The sequence below is a fragment of the Solanum dulcamara genome, chromosome 8, assembly GCF_947179165.1.
Source record: "Solanum dulcamara chromosome 8, daSolDulc1.2, whole genome shotgun sequence".
NCBI classification, from domain to species: Eukaryota; Viridiplantae; Streptophyta; class Magnoliopsida; order Solanales; family Solanaceae; genus Solanum; species Solanum dulcamara.
The window spans coordinates 52,365,141-52,391,852 of record NC_077244.1 but is presented as its reverse complement, the minus strand read 5'-3'; the positions used below and the strand labels follow the sequence as shown (position 1 = coordinate 52,391,852).

At 34.1% G+C, this 26,712-nt stretch overlaps 2 protein-coding genes and 4 non-coding genes across 6 annotated transcripts; all 6 read right to left on the bottom strand.

Moving 5' to 3' along the window:
• Positions 1-332: 332 nt before the first annotated feature.
• LOC129901876 (U1 spliceosomal RNA) lies at positions 333-487 on the bottom strand. Its single transcript, XR_008769974.1, has one exon. It is a non-coding gene; the product is annotated as a U1 spliceosomal RNA (small nuclear RNA).
• A 1,709-nt stretch (positions 488-2,196) lies between these two features.
• Positions 2,197-2,358, bottom strand: LOC129901869 (U1 spliceosomal RNA). Its single transcript, XR_008769967.1, has one exon. It is a non-coding gene; the product is annotated as a U1 spliceosomal RNA (small nuclear RNA).
• A 914-nt stretch (positions 2,359-3,272) lies between these two features.
• LOC129901906 (U5 spliceosomal RNA) lies at positions 3,273-3,388 on the bottom strand. The gene has a single exon (XR_008769992.1). It is a non-coding gene; the product is annotated as a U5 spliceosomal RNA (small nuclear RNA).
• Positions 3,389-3,975: 587 nt separating this feature from the next.
• On the bottom strand, positions 3,976-4,093 carry LOC129901908 (U5 spliceosomal RNA). Its single transcript, XR_008769994.1, has one exon. It is a non-coding gene; the product is annotated as a U5 spliceosomal RNA (small nuclear RNA).
• A 14,979-nt stretch (positions 4,094-19,072) lies between these two features.
• Positions 19,073-19,585, bottom strand: LOC129899950 (uncharacterized). Its single transcript, XM_055974943.1, has one exon. It carries the CDS (start codon positions 19,583-19,585, stop codon positions 19,073-19,075), a length of 513 nt encoding a protein of 170 aa, XP_055830918.1.
• Positions 19,586-22,712: 3,127 nt separating this feature from the next.
• Positions 22,713-25,715, bottom strand: LOC129899948 (uncharacterized). Its single transcript, XM_055974941.1, has one exon. The coding sequence runs from the start codon at positions 25,713-25,715 to the stop codon at positions 22,713-22,715; it is 3,003 nt and encodes a 1,000-aa protein (XP_055830916.1).
• Positions 25,716-26,712: the final 997 nt, after the last annotated feature.

Genomic DNA, 26,712 nt, shown 5'->3' with positions numbered 1-26,712 from the left:
CATTGAGGCCTTACATATCTGGAATCCGAAACTTTACTCAGAATTGAAGGACTTAATGAACACTCTTGAAACTTAACATTTTCTCTTCGCACTTAATGAACACTCTTGAAACCTAACATTTTCTTCTCGCCGGAGCATTTTGTGTACTACCCGAAATATATGAATTACCAAAATAGTATTTCTACACTACTAAGAACTAAAACTATATTTTGAGAATGAGTAAAGAAGTGTATAGGGAGAAGAGTTGTTTGAGAAAACTTCTTTACCAAGTTACTTCTTTACCAAGAAATTATACGTTACCAAAACCAAAGAAAAATTTGTTGAAGAATTGGGCAGGGGCAGCACGAACGCAGGCCCGGACAATCACAAATTATGACATAGGTTTGATCACTTGAACTGACCTTAGGTGGGCACACTTCCAAAGTGCAATGGAAGCCGCCAACCTAGGCCTTTATTGATGGTCCACTGACCCTGTCCAGGTAAGCATATTTCTTGTTGCTCGTTCGTGTTCTTTTATATCCATCCAAATCATTCTTTACCTTTGTGGTAACCGAAGAGGGACATTTTACTATAGTAAGTTTAAATCTCATAACATTAATCAACTTTATTATAGGAGTATTATACTACATCATTTAGTCCTCGTGAGTTGTGATGACTCTTAGAGAAAAGTCTTGCTCCCATATAAAAAGGTTGAAGATTGCTCCAGGGGCGGACATACATGGGTGTCAGAGGGTCACCCGAATCCCCTCAACAAAAAAATACATTGTATATATAGGGTAGATTTTCTATATTTTTGTATATATAGGAATTTTGAACCACTTAAATCAAAGAGAAGAGATAGCCCAATGGTACTAGATTGTGCAATTTGGGCGGCGAATACCATCCCCAGTTTGCATGCAGGTTCAATAGTTCCTGTTGGGTGTGACATTTATATTTTTATTTTTGAACCCCTGAGTGAAAAAATTCTGGATCCGCCATTGGGCTTCCTCTATATCATTTCCCTCATGTTATTTTGTTCCTTCCTGCGCTTAGAGATTCAAACTATGTGAACTTTGACCAATGTTTTAAAAAATGAATATACATTTTTATGACATGAGAAGAATTTTTATTTGTAGTATTTTTTATATGATTTTTGATTATTTATATTATAAAATTTAAAATATTGAGTTAATTTAATCTAATATAACTCCAAAGATTAGTTACAAAACCAAGTCTACCAGCTTTGTCCTGTTCAAATATGTTATAAGCAAAAATTGCAATGTTTTCATCGTACATATTCACTCAGTAAATCCAAAATAAATCAATAACAACATGTTAATTTCTAATTGAATCCCAAGTTTGACGAGGAATCCTCACTTCAGAACCAAGTATAAGTCTGGGTTCTTGGACCAACCTTAGGCGGGCATCCTTCCAAAATGCAATGGAAGTCACCAACCTGGGCCATGGGTCTTATTAATCACCCATTTACCCCCATCCACTGTCTTTCTTTTTGAAAAATGCATGACCAATGTTCGGAAAATGCATCATTACCATTAGTCGTGTATGAAACTATTCAAAGAATCAATACAAGATTATTTTGCACGATAAGAGGCAAACGTTTCTTTCCTTTTTATACGATAAAATGATACTCTAGCCAAAAAAAGTTCGCAGCTTGAATTTTGCTCATATCAGTATAAAATAGCATTACTATTCAAAGAATCAATACAAGATTATTTTGCACGATAAGAGGCAAATGTTTCTTTCCTTTTCATACGATAAAATGATACTCTAGCCAAAAAAAGTTCGCAGCTTGAATTTTGCTCATATCAGTATAAAATAGCATTACTAAAAGACACACGTACTAGATTTGTTGGGGTACTCAAAAAGAAAGAACCCCTGGAGTATGCCACGAATTGCATCGCACACAGAATTCTTTAGTAAAAGGCGAAGGAATAATTCGATTTGTGCTTACTTCATGGCCAAGTGGAGTTTTTCAACTAATCCGTGCTGCACCTGCACTTTATTATTGGGACAAAGTTTGTATTTACTCGTTTTTATTGATGTGGTACTCACTCACTCACTCCTTTAAAATATTTTCATTGTTTATCGATGTGCTGAATTCTAATGCAGGTTCGATTTTTATGTGTATAGTGAAGGGCCCAAATTACAAACACCAAATTTAAGTAACCAGAAGATGCAAATTTTGTTTAAGAATTGGTAGGGACCGCGCGAACGCAGGTGCCCCGCTGCCACAAATTATGACGTAGACTCAACCACTTGGGTTGACCTTAGGCGGGTGCCCCTCCAACGTGCAATGGAGGTCACCAACCTAGGCCATGAGTCTGATTGATAGCCCATTGACCCCGTCCAGGTAAGTATGTTTCTTGTTGTTCCTTCCTGTTCATTTATATCCATCTTGAGCATTGTTTTCCTTTGTATCAGCCGATGAGGGACATTTTGCCCTTCTTTTTTTTTTTCATTATAGCACACCAATTAGACAACAAACAGATCATTTTAGCTCCTTTAAATGAACCATACTGATTTATTTAGGTTTAGTAAATGAGAAAATCGTGAGTCTTTGCCTATCTCAACAGTATGCGCAACGCGTCCAACCTGTTTGTTTCAGTTAAGCTAGCAAGAGACAATCCGTTACAATTGGTTGTCATAAGAGTGTCAAACTTCTTGGCAATCGATATGTTCGCAGGTCATAGAGGACACTGGATATGGACAGTGGCTCTTGAGGAGATCATATTTAATGGTATAGCAAATATAGTTGCGACTTATCAAATGTTTTTAGATATTTCCACTTCCTATGACCGTGAATCCACTTCATTGATAAGCCTCACACCTGCAAAAACGCATGGATTTATCGGTTTCTCAAAATCGGGAAAATGTTTTGTAGAGGTTCATCGATCTTATTAACCGCCTGAGTGAAGAGACTATATTAAGTTTGGCGGTTAATAAGCTTGAGGACATGAAAGAATGGCTTTATCAGATTAACGATGTTTTGATAGACAAAAGCATTAGGTATAAGGGCACTCGTCATCAAGAGAGTTTAGTGCTGAAGAAGTTGGCTAAGACATTGAGCCTCGTTGCCATGTGTGTTTACGCTTCATCTTTATCGCCTTTGTCCCAAAATAAGTATCATTTTAGCAACAAAAACAAATATATATATAATTGTTTCTAGGGGACTTTTATCTCCTTCATCTGCCAATACCAAATGCACTATTATCATAAAAATTTTAACCTTCAATTTGTAGTCCTATATAAGTTTAAATTGAGAATTGTTGGGGCTACTCTAAAGAGAGAACCCCTCCAAAAATTAGCGTATGCCATTGATTGCAGCGCACACACGGTATTCTTTAGTAAAAGGCGAAAGAATAGTTCGCTTTGTGCTCACTACATGGCTGCATAATTTTTAGAGCTTAACTGTCCTTCCATCTTATATAGTAACAAAGTTTGTATTTTCTCTTTGTTTATCGATGTGGTACTGGATTCACTCGTTTTTTAGTATTTGGTCTCTTCTTTTTCTTCACCAGTCCTTCAAATATCTATATGATCGAATATCAACACGTTTTTAAATATAAATGACTTAAGCTGTCCCGTGAACTTTCTCGTTGATTTGGCTTCAGTTTGTTGTACTGGGATAAAAGGTGTTGTCGAACCTGATGTTAACAAAAATGTGTGCTTACTGCAAAAGTTGCTCAAATTATAGGATGTGTTCCGTACAAAGAAAAACACTTTTCCTGAATACTGAACACATCATAATGTTGTTTTTTAAATCATTTTTTTCTTCATATAATTGTGGTGTCTTAGCCAATATGTGTGCAATTCGACTAATTTTATAAACTTCGACTAATTTTATGAAGTACCTTGCTACCTCTCACCAATATAAGTATCAAATAATTTTGTCTATAAGAACCAAATACAATAAACCACACCCAATTCAAAATTAAAAGTACAAGTTAAAAAAAAGATTGAAACTAAAATTGTTGGGGTACTCAAAAAGAGAGAACCCCTCCAAAAATTGGCATATGCAACTAATTGCAATGCGCACACGGTATTCTTTAGTAAAAGGCGAAAGAATAGTTAGCTTTGTGCTCACTGCGTGGCTGCGTGAGTCCTTCAACTAATATGTGCTTCCTTTTTATATTGGGACAAATTTTGTATTTATTCGTGTTTTATCAATGTGGTACTTACCTGACTCACTCCTTTTAAAATATTGCTCTCTGCTTCTTCCCCTTCTTCTTCACCACTCATACCTTCAAATATCTTTATGATTGAAAATCCAACATTTTTTTCAAATAGAAACAATTTAATTAAAGTTTTCCTATATACCTTTTCGTTTTATTAATTTAAGATATGATTTACTTTGGTTTCTTTGTGATTTTGAGGAAATATATGCTCATCAGATGATCGATGAAATGTCGCATAGGATGTTTTCGACTGAGTATCTTGAATAGCTGAATTCGAATGCATGTTCAATCTTTTAAATATGTATAGTGAACAACCCAATTGGTAAAAGCAGAAGCAAAGTGTTGTTAAAATTGCATCAGTGGTGGAGTCGCCTTTATAACAACGGCTTTGGTGAAGTTCAATAGTTTTGGCTCAAATTCTATTATATCGAGTTTCAAGTTAAATATGAAACTTTATTGATCAGACTCGCTAATTCTACAACTCGGAAAGAAAGTTCAATTATTCAAGTAAATAAAGATAGAAGGGAGATGTTGTTGAGGAATCAGAATGGCATTTGAATGAAAGCTCCCTTACATCAATCAGCCAAGTGGTTGCTCGCATTAATGATTATACAGATTCTAAAAATCCAAATAAAAACATTGCTCAGCTGAAATCTAATGTTTTCCTTTTCATTTTTATTTCCTTCATATAAACCGTGGTGTCTTGACAATTATGAGTACACTTCCACAAATTCTACGCTCGTGCGGAGTCAATTATAGCTTACGGGTTCGGTCGAATGTAGTAGCTTTAGTCGAAAATTTATATTTATCTTTAGAAATTTATTGCATATGTTCAAAACATCAAATTATTAATTTAGAACCTTATTTTGCAGGGTAAATTCAAACTGTATATTAGTCAACAGATTATTTAGAAATCGAATTAACGCCGACAACGACTATATTCACACCGACAACGGCTATATTCAAGCTTCCTCTTACGCCGACAACGACACTTTCATCGGAATCCACCAGGTATCTCCCTCATCCCTCTCTCTCTCTCCTCTCTCTCCCTCTTCCTCTCTCCCTTTCCTCTTCCTTGCTCGACGCAACCACAGGCAGCAAGCAGGAGAGTGACGGCGGTAGCACTGTCTATCTCGTCGGCGACCACCATATCGGAACAAAAGCACCCAAGCAGCACCAAGCTCACTCTCATCTTCAACGACTTTCCATCTCGACCAACTCTTCCTCATCTCTTAGCGTCTTTCGGCGAAACAAGTTGTCCAGATTCCGGCAGCTCCAAGCAGATTCTGGCGACGTCCAGAGATTTAATCAGATTCAAAAGCTCAGATTTCTTCGCTGCTAAGTGTTTTCCGACGTGAACAACATTTTTCAGCGGCAACCAGGTTCATTTCAATCGGAGTTGGTACCTCCGATTTTCATATCTATTGTTTGTCCATACACTTGTAGTACATTTTGTATTTAGTTCATTTTACATTTAGTACATTTAGGAAATTTTGTATTTAGAACTTTGAGGTATTTACAAAACTTTCCTTTTGGGTTTCATCCTTTTTTGCAGTTTACTGGTTTTCTGATTTGTGGGGTTTGGTTTTCTTGAAGTTGTTTTGTTCTATTTTGATGTGTTTGAAGTTTGGTTCTTGGTAGTTAATACTGTGTGTATTGAGTTGATTTTGGTTTGTTTTTGGCAGTTTATTGCATTCTGATTTGTGGGGTTTTGTTTTCTGCAATTTACCTCTCATTGGTATTGCTAACCCATCTTCAACAAGTAGAAATAATTGCTTTCTTTCTTTTGAGGTTTTTCAGGAGAAGAAGGACTGTCATTTGCAGATCAAGTGTTTGAAGAAAGTACCGACTGGACTTCTTTTTGTTAATCCAAGTTACAGATCAAGACATTGCCGCACATTGATTTCCTGAGCAGGAGAAGCCACTAGTTTTGTGTCTGGGAACACGGCTGGTCATATCTGTGCACACCGAGGAACTCACTTTCGGCGGGGTCAGGTTCATTTTCGATTGGAGTTGGTACCTCCGGTTTCCACATCTTTTATCCCTTTTATATCTATTCTTTGCCTATACACTTGTAGTTACATTTTACTGACTTGACCTTTGAATAATTTATTAGTTCATACGCGTCTTAGTGGCTTTAGGTAGTGATGGTAGACTAGGGTCATGTTCTCGCTCGGGGATGGGGACAGGGACGGGGATGGGGATAGGGCCAAGGGTAAGGAGGGGTAAGTGATAAAGGAGCGTCTAAACTGAGAGTAGGTTCTTGGAACATTGGAACGTTAACAGGAAAATCCATAGAGCTAGTTAAGATTCTAAAGAAAAGGAAGATTAATGTAGCATATGTCCAAGAGATCAAATGGATAGGCTCTAAAGCTAAGGAGGTAGATGGGTATAAGCTTTGGTTCTCTGGTAGATCAAAGTACAGGATTGGGGTAGGCATTTTAGTAGACAGTGATTTAAGGGATCGGGTGGTGGAGGTTAGGAGAGTCACTGACAGGATGATGTTGATTAAGCTGGTCGTTGAAGGGATCACGTTGAACATTATTAGTGCTTATGCGCCGCAAGTGGTCTTAAGCGAGGAGGATAAAAGGCACTTTTGGGAGGATTTGGATGAGCTAGTGGGAGGCATACCGCCTACTGAGAAGCTTTTCGTAGGAGGGAATTTCAATGGGCACACTAGGTCTATTTCGGAAGGGTATGATGATGTGCATGGAGGCTTTGGCTTCGGGGTCAAAAATAGAGGAGGAGTTTCACTTTTGGATTTTGCAAGAGCTTTTGGGTTGGTGATAACTAATTCGATTTTTTCGAAGAAGGAGGACTATTTGGTAACCTTCCGTAGTTCGGTGACTAAGACTCAGATAGATTATTTACTCCTTAGGAAGAATGATAAAGGTCTGTGCAAAGACTGTAAGGTCATCCCGATCAACAAGCTTTCAATCCGACATAAGCTCTTGGTGATGGATTTAGGGATCAAGATAACGAGGAAGAGGAGGGTGGGGATGACCGTCCTAGGATCGGATGGGGGAGTTTGACCACGGCTAGTGCCTTGGAGATGGAAGAGAAATTGAACGATATGGGGGCCTGGGATAGTAACGGGGATGCGAACAGTATGTAGGATAGGACAACTAATTGTATTAGGGTTGTAGCAAGGGAAGTGCGGGGAGTCTCGATAGGTAGTCATAGCCGGCATCGAGGGGACTGGTGGTGGAATGGAGAAGTGTAAGGGAAGGTGGAAGCAAAGAAGATGGCGTATGCAAAGTTGATGGAAAGCAAGGATGAGGTGGAGAAATGGACTAATGGGAAACTGTATAAGAAAGCAAGGAAGGAGGCAAAGTCGGCGGTTGCGATGGCAAAAACGGTAGCTTTTGAACACCTTTATGCTGAACTAGAAGAGAAAGGCGGGGATAGGAAATTGTTCAGGCTAGCTAGGCGCCCGGGAGAGAAGGGCACGCGATGTGGATCAAGTGAAGTGCATTAAGGACGAGCATGGAAAAGTATTGGTAGACGAGACTGTTATACCCCATTTTAACTCGAGGTCAAACGGTGTACAACATATTGATGATTCCTAAATTATTCAATTTTAAGGAGTCGCCACCTAATTATTTAAGGTAAATTAGGATACCTAGATGATTAATTAGTTTAATGTTAAAAATGAACTTCAATTAGTGGTCTACTTAACTTATGTGATTCTAGGTAAGGGTTCTAGTTATCCTAAAGGGAACGGGTTAAGCATCCTTTAAGATTCGTTAAAAAACGATTACCGACCAAACTTAGGATAAATAATTAAACTAAAAAAAGGTTGCTCAAACTTTTGAAAACAAAGCTAAATTATTAAGTAAAAAAAGATTTTCGAACTTGAAATTAATATACGAATATTGTTTTACACAAAAATAAGTGCATGTTTAAATAAAATGATTTTTACTAGTAGCTTAGCCTAAAAATATTAGTCTCTTTTATATACAAAAAAAATGGAAGGTTGTCATTATAGTGACCTATTTTAATTAGAGGTACCCAAACCCAAACAACGTATATAATGTTAGCTATTGCATTCAAGAGTGAAAACATATTCAAATCATATATGCAAGTTTAATGTGTAATAGTTATAATAGTACTAATAATAGTAGTAGTAGTAGTAGTAGTAGTAATAATAATAATAATAATAACAACAACAACAACAACAACAAAAATAATAATAATAATAATAATAATAATAATAATAATAATAATAATAATAATAATAATAATAATACCAATGATAATAGTAACAATAATATAATAATAACAATAGCAATAAAATAATAATAATAGCCATAATAATAATAAAAGTAATAATAATAATAATAATAATAATAACGATAATAAGAAAAAAAAATAATGATAATGATAATGATAATAACAATAATAATAATAATAATAATAATAATAATAATAAACAATAATAATAGAGATAATAATATTAATAATGGTAGCAAATATTATTATTATTAATAATAATAATAGTAACACGAAATAATACTAATAACGAAAATAATAATAATAATAATAATAATAATAATAACAGTAAAGAAAAAAATACTAATAATAATAATGATAAAGAAAATAATAATAATAATAATAATAATAATAATAATAATAACACTAACAGTAAATAAATATACTAATAATAATGAAAATAATGATAATAATAATACTAACAGTTAAAATAAAAATACAACTCCAACTACTAATAATGTTAATAATGAAAATAATAATAATAATAATAATAAAACGGTAATAAAATATGTATACTAATAATACTAATATTAATAATGGTAATAAAATATGTATACTAATAATACTAATACTAATAATGGTAATAAAATATGTATACTAATAATAATAATATTAATAATGAAAATAATAATAATAATAATAACAATAAATAAAATATACTAATAATAATGATAATAATAATAACGAAAAATACTAATAATAACAGTAAATAAATAACTACTACTACTACTACTACTACTACTACTACTACTAATAATAATAATAATAATAATAAAACAGTAAAAAATAAATATAAAATAACAACAATAATGATAAAAATAGTAGCAGCAATAATAACGACAATAATAATAATAATAATAATAATAAACAAAAATGCTGAAAATATAAGCAAGCGGAATTGGGTCCGAGTGAGATCATCTTGTTTTGTTTACTATTTAAGAGGTCTAAGATATCGGCTCCGTGTGAGGGAAATGATGATTTCATCGAGTCTTAAGGACTCGAATTTCTTAGAGTCCTAAATCAAGACTCCATTGTTTTGCTCCCGAAGTGTTCATGCAAATAAGAAGAGAGTGACGAAATTAGCACGACAATATTTTTAGGGACAATATTTTATCACAATGACAACACAAAATGGAAGAACATGGAGTAAATATTACCTGTTGTGGGACAGTGAACGGAGATATTTTGGTCACAAATTTATCCTTGTTCTCCAAATAAAATTGAGTTCAAAGTGAGGGAAAATTTAAAAATTCTTTTGCAAGAAAATACTAAAAATCAGAGAATAAGATTTTTGTTTTTCAAGTGTTCTCCCCCCCTCTCTGCTCTGTCTAATCCCTCTATTTATAGGGATATGGAGAATAAAACAAATGGCAGAAAAAATAGCGGATGAATAAAATAATGCGGAATGTTAAATTAATTCAGCAAATAAAAGACAAAGTTAAACATATACCAGATTTACAAATTCCCCTAGAAACAGACTATTTAATAGTACAAACTGATGGAAGTCAGTTAGGATGGGGAGCTGTTTTAAAAACTAGACCAAATAAATACAGTAGTAAAAATGAAGAAAAAATATGTGCATATCAAAGTGGTAAATATAAAGAAAAAGGAAATATGAGTAGTATAGACGCAGAAGTATTAGCAATAATATACGGATTAAACAGTTTTAAATTATACATATTAAATAAACCAGAAGTATTAGTAAGAATGGATTGTGAAGCAATAGTAAAGTTTCATCAGACAATCAATAGTAAAGCAAGTAGTAAAAGAAGATGGCTGAATTTTATGGATGTTATATCTATATACAATAATATAGTTTTTGAATATGTAAAAGGAAAAAATAATGATTTAGCTGATAAGTTAAGTAGGTTACAACTAAAGACTAATTAAACAACTATGTTTCAGCATGAGACCAACTGACCAACAGCTAGCGGACAAAGGCAAGGGAATAGTTCCAGCAGACTCATACACCCAGACATTACTTGGTAAGATTAATTTTAGACCTCAGGGAACCATTAAGATGATGGAACGAATTATGGCTTCAATTTTATTATTTTTTTCTTTTTTATGGCCATATTTCTTTTATAAACACTAAATTTAACCTTGAAAAAATACCTACTAAATCAGAAATAGAAAGATTAATAAAAATAATTCTAGAAACACCTAAAGAATTAGAAATACAAAATACCCAGATAATAACAAAAATTACAGAACAAATAGATTATATCATTTCTGAAATAAATAATTTAAAGGAAATAATAAAAAGATTAGAACAAATTTCTCTTTCATGAACGAACAAGAACAAGATATAAACTATCTAAAAGCCATAGAAATCTCAAACAAATACCATGGAACTAAAAATCCTATACCGAGAGTACAAACAGTTAAACAATTTGTCTTTACCGGCTACCGTTTGGAAACCATAGAACACTTTAGATCATGCTAAGACCAAAACGGATAACTTTAGACTAGAACAACTGATAGACATAATATCTAGACTAGAATACAAGTTTATTACTCAGCTTAAAGCTAGACAATTTTTATGAAAAGACATCCTACTCATAGAGACTGTAGATCGAGATATTGGCTATTATATAGAGAATTCAAGCTAAAACAGACAGCTATAAAATTGAAAAAAGCATTAGAAGACTATCTTTATATAGTAGAAACTATAGATTCTATCGATAAAATATATCAAATTAGAGAAAGACGATTAGTTAGAGGAGACCTTATTAGTGCTCTAAAGTGGAAAATCCAAAGCCAAGAGAGTGATCTAAAATATAGTAGTAACAGAATTGCTTGGTGTCGTAAAAGAATTAGTGAAAAGGCTTATCAATTAGGATAATTTAGGTTATGCAAAATCAACCTTTGTTCCAAAGATATAAAAGAGTATCTAGTTGGCTACAAGAAGAATTGAGACATTACTCAGAGGTTAAACAGTCAGAAAAAGAACTACGATTAGTCATAGATCAATACTCTTCGTATCACCCAGACCAGCATACAACATATCTGCAAACTCAATTAAACAATCTAGGAACACAAATAGTATACTCTAAAGTTAGAATAAAACAATATAAAAAGATATTAGACTCTATTCCACTAGGATAAGTATTTTAATGCCTTTAGAATATATAAAAAGAATTAGATTAAGAAAAAAGTGTATACACGAAGAACAAAAATACAGATCCCAACTAAAAAGAAACCTTAAGTGGTTGAAAGAACAATTAGAAAAAACTACATTTAAAATAGAGTCATATACCTCTAGGAGTACTGAGTAGGATTTTACAACAATCATTCCTAATGTTTCTTCTTTGTCTTCTATCTTTAATTTACCTTTTTCTAAATATATTAATCTTTGTTCTAACTCAATCTGAATCCTCTGATTCAGAAAAATGGATACTATATTTGGAGAATATAAAAAATCCTTCTTCTTGTGCTATAGTACTTTCTATGTCTGTGTCATCTACTAGGTTATTATGTTAATGTTGATATCATCATGTAAATGTTTGTACATTTTTAATTATGATAATGTCATAGAAATAGCAAAAGAATTATACAAAGAAAATAAACAATAAACAAGACACTAAACATTTTATTGCAACTAATAAGACAAATCAAATCCGTTAATGGCTGTCACTTTGCCCAAAAGTGAAGAAGAGGAATCTTCTTCCTCACGAAGAAGATTACCTAAAACCTTTTACCAAGACAATTTTAAAAGAAATATGGCCATAAAAAAGAAAAAAAAAAAATTGAAGCCATAATTAAACAGACCCTAGAACAATTCTTCAAAGATCAGGGATGTGACAAGCATGTTATTAGTAAAGACAGTCCAGATCCAGACAATGAAAGAGTTCAATCAGACGAAGACACAAATGCAAGTCCAATAAGAACACCCAGCTCAGAAGAAGGCTATGGAAATAATAATTACCAAGATGCCCAAGACCCGTACGAAGACGATGACTCGGGCATGAGTTTTGACTCTATTGCCCTTCATAATCTAGATACTTAAAAGCAAAGGCATCCAAGAAGATAAAGACGGAGAAAGAAAGACAAAGACATAAAGATAGATATGACATAAGGATAAGTGTGCCATGTGGGTATGCCCACTAATATTATGTGAGTGCTGTCACTTTATCACTACCCTCCAAAAGAGGGAAAAACTGTTGACAAAAGCACGCGTCTGTAGATAGTCAGTCCAAAAAGATAAATTAATAATGCATGTGACGATGGGACCCAATGAGCACCCGACGCGCATTATTAAATTTTATCAACAAGTGTCGGCCATCTAAAATTAGGCCACGTAGTAACGTTTGTATCCTTTCATTATGCTATCTCTACCTCTATATAAGAGATAGTTGTGTGAATTAGAAAAATAGATTTTTAGAGAAAGACACTCTAAGTTTAAGTGTGAGAAAACCCTCCAACATATTCCCCCTCTCTTGTAAAAACACCAAACCCTTTTCTCAGAAACCTTTGTATAAATTGTACTAAAGAAGTTTATATAATAAGAGGTGTGCTAGTGTGGTTGTGCTTTAAGTTCTATCTCAGAGACCTTCGGGGTTCCCGAAAGGGAAACCTCTCTCAGTCTAAGTCTGAAGTACTAATACCTCAACTTCCTAACAGAGAAATAGATGATTTAGTAAAACAATTAAAAAGAATAGAAATAACCCCCCACAAAGAAAAGATACAAGTTGTCAAAAAACCGCAACTATGGACCTTTTTTCACACAAGTCTAGATCAACAGACGAAGAAAATATCCAAAGAAGCAGGCCAAGCGTAAGCTACTCAGATAATAGAATAGGAAATAACTTTATATCAAGAATACTATCTAGGAGAAGAAACCTTACTGAAGAACAAAACCAAGAGCTAAATGAAATAGTAGACGTAGATAAAGATCTACAAATTTTTCAGCAAAATCAATTAAAACTTCTAAATCCTAAGACCTTATACAAAGTAGGTTGTTTCTCAAAAGACAACCAATTATATAGACATTATAGAGAAGAACAAATTTCGGCCTTAGGCAAAAATTGCGCTGTCTTAAACTTAGTCACTCCAAATTTTTTAAAGACAATAAAAAATCCTGAGTTATTAGTCTTAAATCTGTTACTGAGTCTTTTGCGATTGTTTTGTTTTGTTCTTGTTCCTTTTGCTTTCCTATTTTTATCCTATTATGGATTTCTTCAAGTCTGTCCATCGATCTAAACTTCTCGCTCTGATACCAAATTAAAATGATAAAACGATAAACGAGATAAATGATATTTCGATAATTTTTATTCTCCAAATATAGTATCCATTTTTCTTTGAAATATAGGCGGTGCAGTTTTTAACCCGAAAGGCATGGCTAGCCATTCAAAATGTCCTTCTAGACATGTGAATGCTGTCCATTCTATACTTTCTGGGTGCATTTTTACCTGTCAATATCCTGACTTACAGTCAAATTTACTAAAGAATTTTTTACCTTGTATTCTATTTATTAATTCATTTTTGTCTGGTAATTTGTATGCATCTGTTTTAGTGTTATCATTTAACCTTTTGTAATTAATTACCATTCTTGCTTTTCCTCTTACCTGTTCACTATGATTTCTAACCATGAATGCGGCTGATCTATGTTTAGAAGTGGATTGTCTTATTACTTCTAACTTTAGTAATTCTTTAATTTGTTTACTAAATTCTTCTGTATCTTCATTATTAGCTTCGATATCAGCAGTCTTTATGGTATATTCTGGGTTAATTATTTCTAATTGACACATAATCTTATTATTATCCCAATGTAATAGGGGTCTTTCTCCAATTATTTCCATTTCATCTAGTATTGAAATTATTTTATCTAAATCTTTAGGGTTATTTATTTTTCCTAGTGCATTTATTCCCTTTTGGAAATTATAAAATTCTGTTTCTATATTTATTAATGTATAATCTTTTTCTATATCTTCTAAGTATGTATCTTCTAGGTATTCTTCTTGTTCTTCATACAGATTTTTTGTGGTACATGTATTGCCTTTTTCGTAATCTGTACAACAGGAATTTTCTTCTTTTGGTTTTATTTTTATCTGAGATCTTCCCTTTATAAGAAATGTACCAGTCTGTACTGGGGTATAAGTGGTATTTTTGAATAACATTATTCTGTCTCTAGAAAATAAACAACTTCCATTATTTTGTATGAGAAAATGTAATCCTATTACTAAGTCTGTTTTTATATCTAGTTTTTTAGCTAGTATTTTGTACATATTATAAGTAGGTTTATAGAAGTCATTACAAGTATTAATGAAACTTATTTGGGCTTTTTCGATGTAATGATTATATATATATATATATATATATGCGGGCGAATTTTATTTTATTATTATTTATATTATTATTATATATATATTTTTTTTAATTCGGATGAAGTATATATATATTTTTATATTATTATTATAATTTTTTTTTAAAACAAGGGACAAAGGGGTATGGGAGGGATTGTTATTATATATATATATATATATATATATATATATATATATATATATATATATATATATACATTGTCTTATTCTTGTTTTATTTCATTTTTTTTATTTTTTATTTTAATTGTTTATTTATTTATTTATTTTAAAAAAGTAATTCGGATGAATATATATAAATATATATTTTTTTTTAAAAAATAATTCGGATGAAATAGGGGGTGCATGTGTGGAAATAAATTAATGCACACGTTATCTGATGAATATAAAATTAATACGGGGATATGGGTAGGGGGACAAGCATGGAATAAAAAATGGTATAGGGATATGGGAAGGGGGACAACGCATGAGTAGTATATTATATATATATATATATTATCTATTTTTTATCGGAAGAATAAAACTATTTATTTATTTATTAATATTTTTTGAAAAAGAGGGGACAAAAAGGGAGAGGCGGAATTATATATATTATTATTATTTTTTTAAAAATTATTTTTATCTTAAAATAGGATTTTGGATATATATATATTTATGACAATGGGCATATATATATATATATATATATATATATATATATATATATATATACGTTTATTATAGCGAGGTGTAAATTAGTTTATGTGCAGTATAAAGATAGAATGAGATGTGAAAATTGGGTGATGGTATATATATTATTTGCATGTTGTAGTATTAATGGAAGAATTAAAATGTTGTTAATATAGAATTAATTGTGTATTATTTAGGGGAAGAAATAAAAACGTAAAATTAATTAGTGAATTTGGTTATCAAATAAGTCGAATTAATATCAATTAATTAACGAGATTCTTAATTTTTAACAAAAACAAAATAATTAACCTCATTGTAACTAATTATTAATTTATGAAATATTTAATAATAAGAAATAAATAATCTTTTTTATAAGTCAATTTTAAATATTATTAAAAGGTAATCACTATATAGCAAAAACTGTATATCTTATGAACATGACAAAATTATTTAAAAGTAATCTTGAAAATATTTATGGTTTTATAAACGCCAATTATTTTGATTTACTTAAAATTGAAGAAGTCTAGAATTAAAATAAGATGAGTATGCATTAATTAATTAACAAACCTCTTATTTTTGACAAAGTAAATAATTAACTTAAGTTTAAATAAATTAGCTTGACATATGAGTCTATTAATTAAGTCAAACTAATTAACAGAACTATTTATTTTAAAAATAAAAATCTTTTGAGACAATTTTTGAATAAATAATAAAATATATTATATTCAAGAATTATTTTATAAATAAATATATATATATATATAGCGAAATTAGTTTAAAATAATGATAACATATATGTATATTTCATTTTATTATTATTATTATTTTTTGTAAAAACTACGTTGTAGAGGGTAAAAATTGGGTGTCAACAACTGTCCCTCTTTGACCAAAAATGATGAAAGAGTTTTTGGGCAAAGAAGTTGACAAAATAGTCAATTTTGTCCCGACCATTAACGTCGAAATGAAGTTTATGAAAACACGGTAACAAGAAAATTATAAAAAGATTATGGTTGACGTTTTATGAGTTGCCACCATGTCTCAAGTTGCTCGAGAATCAAGCTCAATGCATCTTTGAGGTTATGTCAGATTAAGATGGAGTGAAATGTAAAGTCCATCGTTTATAAAACCGTGTCGGTATTAGTGAATGATAATAAAGACTGTCAAGGAAAAGACTAAGGTTGAACGAGTGAAGAGTTATTGAGAAAAAATGAAGTGAAGTAAAAATGAACTTTTAAGATGCTTGAAATTCGGACTCCACAAAAGGTAAGAATAATTGGAAGAATGAAGTAAAGCCTAACCAAAAACAAATTGTCCCAATAACGAGCTATGGCGAGACTAGATTTTAAAACCCGAATAATGGGCGTAGGCTGAGTAGAGTTTGAAAGTAGATTCATGACCGTTGTTGGTAAGTTTAACTTTCCAATAAATATTCCTTGTTCACTGCTTAGAAACAGTTCCACGTTGTGCTGCGGTTTCTGCAAAACTTAAATCTGATAAAACAATTAGTAAATATTAAATATAAGGCAATATGCAATAAGCTTATGGGAATGACACCTCTAGGGGCGAGTATATGAAAATGCGGCCTTGCAAGCCGTAATGATTTAATAAAATCAAAGCATATTAAAAATGGAGTTGGCCAATGATTCATGAAAATGGTGCATTTCAGCAATGATTAATGAAATGAGGCCTTAACCCAAATGATTTATGGAAAATGCGATTTTTAAGTCTGCGATTTATGAAAATGAGGCTTTTCAAGTCAATAATTCATGAAAATGACGTCTTTGCAAATATTGCACTTTTGCAAGCATTTTGTGCAATTGTATTTAAAGCATTTATGCAGTGTATTTGATAATATTTAAAAGCATTTGTGCAATGCATTTGAGTATATCAAAAAGCATTAGTGCAGTGCATTTGATAATATCTGAAAGCATTTGTGCAGTGCATTTGAATATATTGGAAAATATTAGTGCAGTGCATTTGATAATATCTGAAAGCATTTGTGCAGTGCATTTGAATATATTGGAAAGCATTAATGCGGTGCATTTGAATATATAAGAAAGCATTTGTGCAGTGCATTTGATAATATCTGACAGCATTTGTGCAGTGCATTTGATAATATCTGACAGCATTTGTGCAGTGCATTTGAATATACTAGAAAGCATTAGTGCGGTGCATTTGAATATATAAGAAAGCATTTGTGCAGTGCATTTGATAATAGCTGAAAGCATTTGTGCAGTGCATTTGAATATACTAGAAAGCATTAGTGCGGTGCATTTGAATATATAAGAAAGCATTTGTGCAGTGCATTTGATAATAGCTGAAAGCATTTGTGCAGTGCATTTGAATATACTAGAAAGCATTAGTGCGGTGCATTTGAATATATAATAAAGCATTTGTGCAGTGCATTTGATAATATCTGAAAGCATTTGTGCAGTGCATTTGAATATACTAGAAAGCATTTGTGCAGTGCATTTGATAATATCTGAAAGCATTAATACAGTGCATTTGATAATATTTGAAAGCATTTATCCAATGCATTTGAAAATATTTCAGGGCATTTGTGCAATGTGTTTGAAGATATCTGAAAGCATTTGTATAGCGCATTTAAAATTATTTGAAAGTATTCGTGCAGTGCATTTGAGAATATTTATGCGGAGCATTTTAATATCATAGATAGTGCCACTGAAAATATTTGTGTATCAAAATATTTGGAAATTTCGGAAAACTTCATTTATGAGTTTTTCTAGAATATAAATATGTAAGTAATTCAAACCATTCGACGCATGATCCTTTTGAGGCTGTAAGCATTATTGACTTCTTTGTTGATCGATAATTCTGACAAACTTGCATTCAAAGAAAAATTATGAGTTTCGGGGAAGTTGATTCGCATTGACTTTGATGCTCTGACTCTTCATACTTCTTCTTTCTTCAACTTTGTTTGGACTTGCAATCTCCGTCCCTTCTAGATCTTGGCTAATGAATAACACGAAAATATTTGATTGAAAGGTTCATATTAAAAGTAATAATATAAATTATATAATAGTAAAGAACTTCTGCAAAGTTTTAGATTGTGACATGTTGTGAAACGAAGCAAACGTCATTTTATGGAGTCTTTCTTCTGCTTGATTATTCAATTTACCGCATACTCCTCAACTCTCTTGATGTCTTCTTGTAATGTTACCCGCAAAACTGTCCCAGTTTTAGTGGAGAGGGATATCGACATCCATTATGATGAGACCAAATCGTATATAAACTGCCTATTGTCCTATCAAGCCTAATTCGTGAATACATTTTCTTTGAGAATTTGAAAATAAAAGGGATCGAACCCTCCGCGGGCTACTCATGTATCCAACATGAATAAAATCATACTTAATTACTAACATGCAAAATAAAAGAGGGGAATAAAAAAATTTCTCATAATGTGATCGAAGCCGATGTAGGCCGCCTACGTATCCCACCAAGGGAATCAGGCAAGCGTAGTTCATAACATATAACAATGAGATCTTCTTGATAATTTCTACTAAGTGACCAGACCCGATGTGGGTTTCCTACGTATCCCGCCAAGGGAATCAGGTCAGAATGTAGTTCTTCAATACATAACAAAATATTACATGAAACATAATATAAAAGCTCCTAGACATAGTATTTCTTAATCGCATCTGAATTGATGGCTTTCGGCCATATCTTTCTGTCCATTTCTTCTAGAATCAATGCTCCCCTAGTCAACACTTTGTAAACCACATAAGGCCCATGCCAATTAGGCGCAAACTTCCCCTTAGCTTCTTCTTGGTGCGGGAATATCCGTTTTAACACCAATTGTCCCGGTTTAAACTGTCTAAGTCTCACCTTCTTATTGAAAGATTTGGCCATCCTATGTTGATAAAGTTGTCCGTGACAAACTGCATTCATTATATTTTCATCAATAAGCATCAACTGTTCATATCGACTTTGTATCCATTTGGCATCACTCAACTCAGCTTCTTGGATTATCCTCAAGGATGGTATCTCAACTTCCATTGGTAATACTGCTTCTGTTCCATAAACCAAAAGATAAGGTGTTGCCCCAGTCGAAGTCCTAATCATGGTGCGATAGCTGAGGAGGGCAAATGGCAAATTTTCGTGCCAATGCTTATAATTATCAATCATCTTCCGCAATATTCTTTGATATTCTTGTTGGCAGCCTCAACTGCTCCATTCATCTGAGGTCGATAAGGAGTGGAATTACAGTGAATGATTTTGCACTTATCACATATCTCATGCATCAAACCGCTATTGAGATTAGCTCCATTATCTGTTATAATCGAATGAGGGATGCCAAATCTACAAACTATGTTATTGCGAACAAAATCTGTCACCACCTTCTTTGTCACAGACTTATGTGAGGATGCTTTTACCCATTTTGTGAAGTAATCGATAGCTACTAAAATAAACCTGTGTCCATTTGATGCGGCTGGCTCAATAGGACCAATGACATCCATGCCCTAGGCTACGAACAGACAAGGAGAACTCGTCACATTGAGTTCATTCGGTGGAACTCGGATCAAATCACCATGAATCTGACATTGATGACATTTCCTCACGAAGCGAATACAGTCTGTTTCCATAGTCATCCAGAAATATCCAGCCCGCACAATCTTCTTTGCCAAAGTAAAACCATTCATGTGTGGCCCGCATGTACCCCTATGTATTTCTTCAATTAACTTGCTCGCCTCTTGGGAGTCAACACACCTTAATAAACCTAAATCTGGAGTCCTCCTATAAAGAATTTCTCCACTTAAGAAAAAGTGATTTGCAAGCCTCCGTAGTGTTCTATTTTGAATATTGCTTATGCCTTCTGGATAATCTCCTTCTTTGAGATACCTCACAATGTCATAGTACTATGGTTCTCCATCCATTTCTTCATCCACATGGAAACAATTGGCCGGTTGATCCTGCACATTGATTTTGATTGGATCTATGTAATTCTTGTCTGGATGTTGAATCATAGAAGACATGGTTGCCAAAGCATCTGCAAACTCATTTTGAGCTCTAGGAATATGCTTGAACTCTATCTTGACAAATTTCTTGCATATTTCCTTCACACATTGCAAATAGGGGAGTATCTTCACATTCTTGGTGCTCCATTCGCCTTGTACCTGGTGAATCAATAAGTCTGAGTCACATATAACCAACAATTCTTGTATATTCATATCAACAGCCATTCTGAGTCCAAGAATACAAACCTCATACTCCGCCATATTATTAGTGCATAGAAACTTGAATTTCGCTGAGACTAGATAATGTTGACCTGATTCTGAGACAAGCACTGCCCAAGCACCGACTCCTTTAGAATTTGCAGAACCATCAAAGAACATCCTCTACCCAGAATATTCTTCTAAAATATCCTCTCCAATAAATAACACTTCTTCATCCAGGAAATAAGTTTTAAGAGGTTCGTACTCTTCATCCACAGGGTTTTTGGCAAGATGATCAACAAGCGCTTGTCCTTTGATGGCCTTCTGAGTGACATAAATAATATCAAGTTCACTTAGTAAAATTTGCCATTTTGCCAACTTCCCCATTGGCATAGGCTTCTGAAATATGTATTTGAGTGGATCCATCCTTGAGATGAGAAAAGTGGTATATGCACATAAGTTATGTCTTAACTTTTGTGCAACCCAAGTCAAGGCACAACAAGTGCGTTCCAATAAAGTATATCGGGCTTCATAAGGCATGAATTTCTTGCTCAAGTAGTATATAGCCTGTTCTTTCCTCTCAGTTTCATCATGTTGTCCCAACACACATCCAAATGCATTGTCTGATACCGACATATATAGTAGCAATGGTCTCTCCGGTTTTGGAGGCACCAAGACGGGCTGACTAGATAAGTACTCCTTGATTCTGTCAAAAGCTTGTTGACAATCTTCAGTCCATTTAATAGCAACATCTTTCCTCAACAACTTGAAGATTGGTTCACAAATTATAGTCGACTGTGCAATGAATCGACTAATGTAATTCAATCGACCAAGAAAACTCATTACATCCTTTTGACTTTTTAGAGGGGGCAAGTCTTGAATAGCCTTTATCTTTATAGGATCCAATTCTATGCCCTTCCTACTCACAATGAAACCGAATAATTTTCCAGTAGGGACAACAAATGCACACTTTGCAGGATTTAATTTCAGATTATATCTCCTCAACCTGTCAAAGAACTTCTTCAAATTTGTGAGGTGATTTGAGCTCTTTTGTGACTTGATAATGACATCATCTACATAGACTTCAATCTCCTTATGGATCATGTCATGAAAAATGGTAGTCATAGCTCTCATGTATGTTGCTCCTGCATTCTTGAGTCCAAAAGGCATTACTCGATAGCAATATACTCCCCAAGGTGTGATGAATGCTGTTTTCTCAGCGTCTTCTTCATCCATTAGAATCTGATGATAGCCTGCAAAACAATTAACAAATGACTACAACTCATGCTTTGCACAATTATCAATAAGTATGTGAATGTTCGGAAGAGGAAAATCATCTTTTGGGCTCGCCTTATTGAGATCTCAATAGTCTACACATACTCTGATTTTTCCATCTTTCTTTGGCACCGACACTATATTAGCCAACCATGTGGGATACCTCGTGACTCGGATGACGTTGGCATCGATTTGCTTAGAAACTTCTTCCTTAACTTTTAAACTCAAATTAGGCTTGATCTTCCTTGGTTTTTGCTTGACTGGAGGACAAGATGGATCAGTCGGCAACTTATGTGAAACAACGTCTGTTCTTAGACCCGGCATATCATCATAATACCATGAAAATACATCTATATATTGTCCCAAAAGATCAATAAGTTCCTTTCTTTGAGACGGAGTTTGATGGATGCTAATTCTTATTTCTTTCATTAGTTCTGAATCTCCCAAATTTACCGTCTCAGTTTTATCCAAATTTGGCTTTATTTTATTCTCAAAATGTTCAAAATCTTCAGTCATCTCTTCAGGCTACACCTCTTCTTCATATTCCACAAAAGATTGCTCGGTATTTGAGATTTGTTTGCTCGTTTTATTACATGTCACATTCTCGGTATTGGCAGATTCATTAATTTGCTCGCTAAAAGGGAGTAAAAATAAATAAATAAAATTTATAATTAAGTACAAAATTTTGAAATTTAAAGCAGAAAATATGGCTTAGACGTGGCATTTAAGATTTCAAAAGTGGAGGCAAAACATTTAAAGATTCTTAAACATGATTCAGGCCTCAATTTTGAATCATGTTATTTCATTAATTCTAATACAAACATCTACCAAGATTCCCGAGGAAACGGGGACGGGTTACAAGTCCAATTGTTCAAAGCATCTCCAGGCTCCACATCCCATATGGTCGAAATCTCGGTACAATCCTCCAAGATCATGTTGCATTCCACTTCTTTAATAAATAAGTTTTTGAGTCCTTCCATGAGGGTGTCTTCAACGGCTTTCTCTGATTCCTTTATAATATATGCCTTGGAAAATGACTGATTCAAGTGCGGGATGGGATGGGGCAATGGAATGTCACTTTTCCTTTTGAGATCGGCCAATGAGACTTCTTCAGGAGTAGGCTCATATCCTAAACCAAAGGTGTATTTCTGGCCCGGCAATTGAATTGGTTCCACTATTCCATCCAAGTTCACTCCAAGACCTCGACTAGGTATGAAACCATTCTTCAACATTTCCCAAGCCACCATCATAAGCACATGTGGCAACTTTACCCTTTCGGTTTGATGGACACACATAATCTCTTTAGTATGGAACACAAACCCATCCAGTTCTTCTATACTTTCAACAACGGGGATTGAATTACCAAGATACATGGAATTACTACCTTCTCCATGAACAATAATCTCATGGTGGTTCCAAACAAATTTTAAATTTTGGTGCAGGGTAGAAGGGACCGCACCAGCCATATGGATCCAAGGCCTCCCAAGCAATAAATTGTAACTAGCAGATATGTCCAATACTTGGAATTCTACCACGAACTCCTCGGGTCCAATTTGCAGTGGCAAATCAATTTTGCTAATGACTCCCCTTTTTGTCCCATCAAAACCTCTAACCTTTACATGACTTTCATGAATTTTCCCGATATCAATTCCCAAAGCTCGAAGGGTAATGAAAGGACAGATATTGACAGCTAAACCATTATCAATCAAAACTCTAGAAATAAACTTGTCCCTGTACCTAACAGTTATGTTCAACTCTTTGTTATGTCCCAAACCTTCAGATGGTAATTCCTCTTCATGAAAACAGACTTTGTTTGCTTCCAAAACTTGCCCTACCATGGCTGAAAGATTCTCACTTGTGATCTCGGCCGGAACATAAGCTTCACTTAGAACTTTCACCAAAGCGCTCCTATGAGTTTCAGAACTCATCAATAATGACATCAAGGAAATTTGGGCAGGAGTCTTCTTCAACTGTTCAACAACAGAATATTCTTTTGTTGGCATTTTCCTCCAAAAATCCTCTATTTCAGCTTCTTTCATAACCCTCTTTTGGTTACTCTCCTTATTTGATCCGGCTCGTACAACATCTTCAGGGGCATAACATCGCCCAGATCTTGTCATTCTGGCAGCAGCAACTTCTACAACTAACCTTCCTTTCCCTCTGTCCCTTGTGTCAGTTGAGTAACTCCAGGGAACCGCTTTAGTGTCAAAAAGAGTTGATTGAACAATCAAAGCCGTAATCTTAGGTTTAGGAACCAGAACTTCCACTTCAAATGGCGCTCGCGCTTGGATTATGATAATGGGAGCAATAAAGGCTGATGTCATGACATTTTTATGTTCTTTGACTGGCACAATGATCCCTTCCAAATTACATTCTTCATCAATGGTGATCATATTCACACTCCCATGGTTTGGCAAAGGATTTTTATTTACATTAGGGGCAACACCTTTGAGTTGAATGACTCCTTCTTTGATCAACGCCTCAATCTTATCTTTAAGAGTAAAACAATTTTCGGTGTCGTGTCCAGCAATTCTAGAGTGATAAGCACAATGCTTAGTTCCATCGTACCATCCTCGAAGGGGATTGGGAATTCGTTCTTGGATGGGTTGGAGTATCATTGTGGTTCTCAATCTTTTATATAGTTGGGATAAAGGTTCGGCTAAAGGTGTATAGGTTTTGACTGGTCTTCTTTCAAAATTTGGGCGAGGTCTGGGTGGATTTGATGGGCAATTTTGTGATTGATAGTGGAATTGAGGCGGGTATGAAGGTTGGTATTGTGAGAGATTTGGATAAGTAGGTGCTCTGGGTGGATAATATATTGGTTGAGTGGTGTAAACTGGGTAAGGGGCGGCAGAAGGCTGGTAATACGGTTGAGGAACTTGGGTATACTGACTATAGTATAAAGGTTGGGGTAAGGGGTTTTGGTATGTTAACATTTGGTTTGGCCTACGTTCCTGGATAGTCATGACAGCGGACACTCCGTCCTTCTTTTTCTTAAAGGCTCCTCCAATTGAATCTGACTGAATCGCCCTACTTGTTGCTTGCAAGGCTGTCAAATTAGTGATTCTCCCAGTTTTAATACCTTCTTCAATGAATTCTCTCATCCTTATAACTTGGAAGAACTTTTTTCCTACCACGCTTATCATCTTTTCATAATATGTAGCATCCTTTTGAGATTGTATGAAAAGAGTGGTCATTTCGCTTTCCATCATCGGAGGTTGAACTTTTGCAGCGTCTGCTCTCCACCTCATGGCATATTTCCTGAAAGACTCTATCGACTTTTTTTCTAATTTCATCAAATAGAACCTATCTGGTATAGCCTCAGTGTTGAACTTAAACCTATCCATGAACTCATATGCCATGATACTCCAGCTACACCATTTCTTTGGATCCTGACTTGTGTACAAGTCCAGGGCTTCTCTTGTTAAACTCCTTATAAATAACTTTATCCTAATAGCCTCATCTTTCCCCACTCCGACTAGCTTGTGACAATATGATCTTAAATGGGCTCGAGGATTTCCCTTCCCATCAAACACATCAAATTTTGGTACCTTATATCCTACAGGCAACTCAACATCGAGATGAACACATAAATCCTCATACTCAAGCCCTTCACATCCTTTGTGAACTTGGATACTTTTGAATGCTTCTTTCAAATTACGAATCTCCCTAGCTACACTTTGATCTGTTTTTGATCTGTCCTTTCTCTCCATCTCTTTATATGGATCGACTTCTGACATGGTTGGCATTGGAGTAACAAAAGGTTGAGCTTCCGCTACATATACTTGCGGCACATATTGCATGTTAGGAGTTGCAGTATGTGTCATCAGTATGTGCTGTGTTGCTTGGTATTTTTAGGTAAGTGAGTTGGTTTGGGTGAGTGGGGTATTTTGGGTAAGTGGGATAGTTTCGGTGAGTGAAGCTTGGGTAAGTGATGTAGTTTGGAGGACTGGAGTTTGGGAAATACATAGGGTAGTGAAAGGTAATGGATTGGTTTATTGTGAATTAATATTTGTAAAAGTGACTTGTGGTTGGTTGATGGGTTGTTTGGGAGCAGTCAGATTGGTTTTGAGAAGGGAAGGATTTGGTGGAAAGCCTTGAGGTGAGGGAGAGTGAATAGGTGGAATAGTTGCATTTTCCCTATGTTCGGGAAGTGGGGTATTTTGGCTGATGGATAAATTAGTCAGGTTTCAAAGTTGATCGATTTCACTTTGCATATTAGCCATTTGTTGTACCAGGTTAGCAATGTGTTCATTATAAGGAATTTGATCCTTTCCTTCTGAAGTCTCAGGTTCGTCTCTTGGGATAGTGACAAGTCCTAAACCATCTTGATCGAATGCATTTGAATCAGTCATATCGGTGGATGATCGAGCTTTTGATCTAGTGAAGTATGGATGGTCCGCCAGTTCACAGTCAATGCAAATCAACCTTTGGGGAAATAAATCAAAAAGAAAACTCTGTTAAACAAGAGAGAAAAATGTTAGTATAAAGTGAATAATTGTTGCTTTAATCAATCAATTAGGCAAATATTATCGACAAAGAAGGAAGCATGTAACACATAGCAAATAAATCACATAATAAGGGGAGAAATCAATAACACAAATGAGTCCTAATGTGCACGGGACCTCTTTTATGACAAAGGTGGGCCTAAATGCCAAATAAACGAGATTATGATAGGTTGATCCAAGCCATTAGATTGAGATAATTCGAGTTTGGAAAAACAAAACCGAATTTTCATTAAATAACAATAGAAGGGTACAATAACAACAAAATACATGGAAAGATGACATAAAAAATAAAGACTTGGCGAATTCTTGCTCTTAA

Coding starts and splice junctions, on each gene's coding strand:
- LOC129899950 (XM_055974943.1), bottom strand. CDS start 19,585: ATGATTGATAATTATAAGCATTGGCACGAAAATTTGCCATTTGCCCTC.
- LOC129899948 (XM_055974941.1), bottom strand. CDS start 25,715: ATGACACATACTGCAACTCCTAACATGCAATATGTGCCGCAAGTATAT.